The sequence below is a fragment of the Mirounga leonina genome, unplaced genomic scaffold (assembly GCF_011800145.1).
Source record: "Mirounga leonina isolate KUSES-001 unplaced genomic scaffold, KU_Mleo_1.0 Mir_94, whole genome shotgun sequence".
Classification (NCBI taxonomy): domain Eukaryota; kingdom Metazoa; phylum Chordata; class Mammalia; order Carnivora; family Phocidae; genus Mirounga; species Mirounga leonina.
The window spans coordinates 51,934,219-51,940,713 of NW_023270855.1; the positions used below are offsets into that span (position 1 = coordinate 51,934,219).

The window sequence follows — 6,495 nt, forward strand, 5'->3', positions numbered from 1 at the left end:
GCATTTCTTTTTAAGACAGTTTTCAACATCTCAAATCCTGCCTCGGTGTGTGTGTGTGTTTGTGTGTGTGTGTTTGTGTGTGTATTGAAAACATTTATTGCCGTTATGGGCTCTTGGGGGTGTGATTTAGCAAAACCTCAAAATTAAACTTCACATGTCCTTTGACCCATCAAACCGGTTCCTAGTTATTTATCCAATAGAAAAAAACATGTGAGAGGGACACCTGGGTGGCTCAGTGGGTTAAGTGTCTGCCTTCCCTGGGATCCTGGGATCAAGTCCTGCATGGGGCTCCTTGCTCAGCCGGGACCCTGCTTCTCCCTCTGCCTGCCACTTCCCCTGCTTGTGCTCGCTCTCTCTCTGACAAATAAATAAATAAAATCTTTAAAAAAAAGAAAAAAACATAAAAGATATATATATTTCTATTTGTTCAGTAGAAAAAACGTGAGATATATATAAATGCTTTTATATACAAGTGCTTATATATATATAATATATAAATGCTTATATATATAAATGGTTATTATATATATATAAATGTTTAGCTCAAATATTGTTTGTGGTAACATCTGGAAACAGGGGCGCCGGGTGGCTCAGTCGTTAAGCCACTGCCTTCAGCTCAGGTCATGATCCCAGGGTCCTGGGATGGAGTCCCTCATCAGGCTCCCTGCTCTGCGGGAGGCTTGCTCTCCCTCTCCCACTCCCGCTGCTTGTGTTCCTGCTCTCGCTGTGTCTGTCAAATAAATAAATAAATAAATCTTAAAAAAAAAATCTGGAAACAACTTGAATACTCATCAATACAGGAATGTTGAATAAATTTCAGTTTTTATTAATTGATAATTTTTTAATGAATTGCTAATTTAAAAATGAGTGATGGGGGTACCTTGCTGGCTCAGTCTATGCAGCATGCGACCCTTGATCTTGGGGTTGTGGGTTCCAGCCCTGTGTTGGGCGTAGAGATTACCTGAAAATAAAATCTTAAAAAAAAAAAAGATATGGGGCGCCTGACTGGCTCAGTCGGTAGAATATGCGACTCTTGATCTCTAAGTTGTAAGTTCAAGACCAGGTTGGGTGTAGAGAGTACTTAAAAATAAAATCTTTTAAAAAAACAAATGAGGAGTGGGCGCCTGGGTGGCTCAGTTGGTTAAGCGACTGCCTTCGGCTCAGGTCATGATCCTGGAGTCCTGGGATCGAGTCCCGCATCGGGCTCCCTGCTCGGCAGGGAGTCTGCTTCTCCCTCTGACCCTCGTCCCTCTCATGCTCTCTGTCTCTCATTCTCTCTCTCTCAAATAAATAAATAAAATCTTAAAAAAAAATAAAACAAAACAAATGAGGAGTATATATTTGGTGGGAGTGTCAACTCAGCCTCTATGCAGAACAATTTGGCATTATCAAACCGAAAAATTGAACACGCCCTTTGTTAACAAGCTACTTCGGTTCTACAAATTTATTCTCGTTCATAGGCATCAAAAAGCGTTATTAAGTAAAAAAGTTAGGGCCTCGCTCTCCCTTACAACTGCCGGTTGTCCCGCGTTAGCGCGCTCCTACCCCGCCTTCCGGGCTGGGTCCTGGGGTCTGAAGCCCCGCCCTCCCAACGCTTGCCGCGCTCCCGGGCCTGTCACCGCCCCCAGCCCCGCCCCCGGGCCGCTCGTCACCGCCCTAGTCCCCGCCCGTCCCCGCCCGAGCTACCTTTCCCCGGCTCGATCCCGGTCCTCAGTCCGGCCCCACGAGCCTCCTCCCCGCCCTTAGCCCCGCCCCCATCCTAGTCCCAGTCCTTGGCCCCGCCCATGAGCCTCGTCCTAGCTCCGCCCCCAGTCTCGTCCCAGCCCTTAGCCCCGCCCCCAGCCTCGTCCGCGCCCCTAACCCCGCCTCCGGGTCGCGTCAGAGCCTCAGCCACGCCTTCCGTGCTAGGGCTTGGTTCCTAGGACCATCCTCCGCGCTCGGTCCAGGTCGCCGGGACCCGACCATGTCCCCGCCGGAGGAAAGCTGAAACTCTCCGCCCGCCGTCGGAGGCGGCGGCCACCGCCCTGCCGGCACCCCCGCCACCCGCTGGCGCCCCCGGGGCGAGATCCCGAATCCCCTCAGCCGCCAGCGGAAGTGCGTGTCGGCGGATCATGGCGACTTTGGCCGACCTGCCGGACTCGGTCCTGTTGGAGATCTTCTCTTACCTCCCGGTCCGGGACCGGATCCGCATCTCCAGGTGCGGCCCCGCCCCGCGGGGTGGGGGAGGGGACGGGCGGGCGGGGGTGGGGCGTCCCCTGAGATGCGGATCCGGTTCCCGCGGGGCCGGGGTTGTTCTAACGGCGGGTCCCCTCCCCCAGGGTTTGTCACGGCTGGAGGAGGCTGGTGGACGACCGGTGGCTCTGGCGACATGTCGACCTGACGCTGTACACGGTACGCGGGGCCGCGGTCGGGAGTCTGGGCCGCGAGCCCCACCCCCTCGCTCCCTGGATTTCGAGCCGGGCCGTCCCGGGCGCACCCCGGCACCGTGGCTTACCTGCTCCGCAGCCTGTTTCCGCATCTCCAAAACGGGGATAACGAGCTCGTGCAGGGAAAGGCTTAGAGCCGAGTCTGGCGTAGAGTGAGCCTAGGACAGATGTTAGTTGCTTACATTATCTATTAATGACTTTTCCTGGAGGAATCATTTTCCAGATTCAGTTTAATTTCCAGAATTTATTTGCTGAGTAGTGCAACCGAGCCTTTTAAACTTTTCCCCATTTGCATCGTATCTATTTTTCTTGTTTTCGTTTGAACCGTTTCAAATATATATAGAAATGTGTAGAGGGTAATAATCTGAAACAACTATGTACTCATCACCTAGATTTAACCCATTTTGACCTTCGGTCATTTTTGCTGCAGATTATGTGAAACATTCATGCAAAGGTTTATGTAGACATATGCGCACACAGCATTTATAGATATATTCGTTGCATTATTTGAAAGCCTCCTCAGAGGTAACCACTATTATAAAATGGATCTGTAGTCTTCCGATCACGTTTTTATTTACTTCCTGCATGAGTGCCGAGAAGCAATATATAGTTTTTTTAATGTGTTTCTAAAATTTAAGTAATGGTATTCTATTTAGGTAATTAAATGCTATTTATTGTACATCCACCCGCAACCAGCTTTATTCACACAATACTGCTTTTGAGATTTATTTTAACTGAGACACGTAAATCTTGTTCGTTCCTTTTAACTTGTTAAATGAGTATACCACAATTTCTCTATTTTCCTGTTGACAGACATTTAGTTATTTCCAGCTTTTTACTATTATTTTTTTTTTAAGATTTTATTTATTTGAGAGAGAATGAGAGAGAGCACATGAGAGGTGGGAGGGTCAGAGGGAGAAGCAGACTCCCTGCCGAGCAGGGAGCCCGATGCGGGACTCGATGCGGGACTCGATGCGGGACTCGATCCCGGGACTCGATCCCGGGACTCGATCCCGGGACTCCAGGATCATGACCTGAGCCGAAGGCAGTCACTTAACCAACTGAGCCACCCAGGCGCCCCAGCTTTTTACTATTATAAACAGTGTTGTAAAGGAGTGTCTCAAACTTGCCTGTGTATATGAATCACCCAAGGATCTTGTTAAAATGCTGATTCTGATTCAGTGAACTGGATGGGGCCCCAGATTCTGAATTTCTAACAACCTCCCAGGTTTTATGCTATGCACAAATTTTACATTATGCAGTTTCTTTTTTCTTTTTTTTAAAAGGTAAAATGTACCTACATTAAAATGCACAGTGCTTCCAGTTACATTTTTGTTCTCTAGTAATTAACTTTCTAGGGTTAATTTTTGCAGCTTTCACTATTACCAGGTTGTGATGATGATGATGATGATTTTTTAAACATAGGTCTAATTTACTCTAGGCAGTTCTAGGCTTTTTCAGCTTGGTTTTGTGTTGCTTACTTCTACTGGCGGTGGTCATTAAGAAAGGGATAAAATGCTGGTGAGTGGCTTTGCTTTCTTACTTACTCCAGATAATGGGAATCCACTCTGTTGCTAAAGACAGATCTATTCTGAGCATCTGTTTTCCCCCATTGCTTTTGTTCAAACCTAGAAATCAAAATGAATGGGAGATGCAGGGTCAGATGCGGCTGGCAGGGGAAGGGCAGAAGCCCAGGGGAGCACTAGAGCCCCAGCTGGGGCTTGTCTGTCTCCAGGCAGGCAGGGCCCTTGGAATAGTCTCCATATCCCTCACCCTGTCACCCCCCTCTCTGGCTCTTACAGATGCGGCCTAAAGTCATGTGGCACCTCCTTCGCCGGTACATGGCATCCCGGCTCCATTCCTTGCGGATGGGTGGCTACCTGTTCTCAGGCTCCCAGGCCCCCCAGTTGTCCCCTGCCTTGATGAGGGCCTTGGGCCAGAAATGCCCCAACCTGAAGCGCCTCTGCCTACACGTGGCTGACCTGAGCATGGTGCCCATCACCAGCCTGCCCTGCACCCTGAGGACCCTGGAGCTGCACAGCTGTGAGATCTCCATGGCCTGGCTCCTCAAGGAGCAGGACCCCACCGTGCTGCCCTTGCTCGAGTGCATTGTGCTGGACCGTGTCCCTGCCTTCCGAGACGAGCACCTGCAGGGCCTGACACGCTTTCGTGCCCTGCGGTCACTGGTGCTCGGCGGCACCTACCGTGTGACAGAGACAGGGCTGGATGCGGGCCTCCAGGAGCTGAGCTACCTGCAGAGGCTGGAGGTGCTAGGCTGTACCCTCTCAGCTGACAGCACCCTCCTGGCCATCAGCCGCCACCTCCGGGATGTGCGGAAGATCCGGCTGACCGTGAGGGGCCTCTCTGCCCCTGGCCTGTCGGTCTTGGAGGGCATGCCAGCCCTGGAGAGTCTGTGCTTGCTAGGCCCTCTCATTACCCCAGAAATGCCTTCCCCAGCTGAAATCCTCTCTTCCTGCCTCGCCATGCCCAAGCTCAGGGTCCTTGAGCTGCAGGGGCTAGGGTGGGAGGGTCAGGAGGCTGAGAGGATCCTGTGTAGGGGACTGCCCCACTGTATGGTCATCGTTAGGGCCTGCCCCAAAGAGTCCATGGACTGGTGGATGTGACTACCACCCATCCATCTCAGCTTTCATTGGGGAGCCCCACACCCTCTGAATGGCACCTTGCAGAGGGCCTGTAGTCAGGGCAACAGGGCCTGAAAGCCACAGGTAGAGAGAACCGAGGCCTTGGGGCCTCCAGACAATTGGAATCCCTGTTTGCCAGTTGTTTGGCCTCTGTGGCATCAGCCAGCCTCCTGGAGGGCCCGTCCCCACATCTGGAAATGGGGAAGATCATAGCTACCTCATGGTTATGTTGCAAAGCCTTAACTCTTTAGCAGCCCTGGGCCAAAAGGGTCCTTGATGAAGGGTTGTTCTCAGGAACAGGATGGATGCAGAAGGGTAGGGCTAGGAGTTAGGGGGACCTGAGGGGCCAAGGCCCCTTAGGAGGCCTGGAAAGACTGTCTATGCATGTGCACCCACACACCGACACACCATTGATACACCTACTTGCACACGAGGGACATGAGAAGCCAATCAGGACTTAGGCTTTGATAATCAAAAGTGTTAATGAAGGTTCTAAGTTGTATTTTCAGTACTTGGTCTGTATTTTTCAATTTTTCCACAATATATATTATTTTGCTATTAAAGAAAAATAATTTTTTTTTCAAAAAAGCATTTGGTTTCTTTCTTTTTTTTTTTTAAAGATTTTATTTATTTATTTGACAGAGAGAGACACAGCAAGAGGGAACACAAGCAGGGGGAATGGGAGAGAGAGAAGCAGGCTTCCCATGGAGCAGGGAGCCCAATGCGGGGCTCGATCCCAGGACCCTGGGATCATGACCTGAGCCGAAGGCAGACGCTTAACGACTGAGCCACCCAGGCGCCCCGGCATTTGGTTTCTTATTCAACAAACGTTTCTTGAGTGCCCACTTTATCACAGGCTGTGTTCTAAGCCCTGGGGCCACAGCAGTGAACAAAACAATCCCTGAGTAGAAGGCTGGGCGATCAACAGGTGAAAGCATTGATGGACTGGTTTTAGAGACAATAAACCAGGCTCACGTGATGGAGGTGCCTGTGTCTGGTAGAGTGGGCGGGATGAGCCGCTCAAGTTTGGAGACCCGAGAGGTGATGAGGAACCCACTCTGGGAAGCGCTGGGAAAAAGGAAAGACCAAGACGCTGAGACGGGGATGAGCTTGACATTTTTCAGGATCAGGAAGAATCGTGTGGCTGAGGGAACAAGGGGTGAGCAATAGAAAGTGAAGTCAGCTGAGGGGGTGAGGTTGGAGGCTCCTCACAGGTGGCACGTGTTTTAGGGGTTCAGTAAGTAGCGACTCTTTTCCTGCCTGCTAAGTCTGAGCCACTTGAAAAAAGCAGGTGGCAGGCTGATAGTGAGCAGGAGCGCCCGCCCTCGAGTTGAGTGTTACTTCTGATCTGAGCTGGGTGGGAGGGCGTGTGTGACTAGTTTCCCCGCCTGCCCACCAGCCCAGCCTGCCTGCTCAGTGGCGGGCAG

The 6,495-nt window shown here is 51.0% G+C and overlaps 1 protein-coding gene across 2 annotated transcripts; it reads left to right on the top strand.

The window, feature by feature from the left end:
* Positions 1–1,899: 1,899 nt before the first annotated feature.
* FBXL12 (F-box and leucine rich repeat protein 12) lies at positions 1,900–5,622 on the top strand. Of its 2 annotated transcripts, XM_034997187.1 has the most exons (3): positions 1,900–2,197; positions 2,319–2,391; positions 4,229–5,622. In XM_034997187.1, the coding sequence occupies exons 1-3, from the start codon at positions 2,112–2,114 to the stop codon at positions 5,048–5,050; spliced, it is 981 nt and encodes a 326-aa protein (XP_034853078.1). In that variant the 5' UTR covers positions 1,900–2,111; the 3' UTR covers positions 5,051–5,622. The 2 variants fall into 2 exon arrangements, with proteins under 2 accessions (XP_034853078.1, XP_034853079.1); XM_034997188.1 differs by lacking the exon at positions 2,319–2,391 and having other exon boundaries at positions 2,119–2,197.
* The last annotated feature ends 873 nt before the right edge of the window (positions 5,623–6,495 follow it).

Bases quoted from the DNA above. Each gene is read 5' to 3' on its own strand.
- FBXL12 (XM_034997187.1), top strand. From the start codon at position 2,112: ATGGCGACTTTGGCCGACCTGCCGGACTCGGTCCTGTTGGAGATCTTC. The intron at 2,198-2,318 runs GTGCGGCCCCGC...CCCCTCCCCCAG, and splicing joins GACCGGATCCGCATCTCCAG to GGTTTGTCACGGCTGGAGGA. The intron at 2,392-4,228 runs GTACGCGGGGCC...TGGCTCTTACAG, and splicing joins TCGACCTGACGCTGTACACG to ATGCGGCCTAAAGTCATGTG.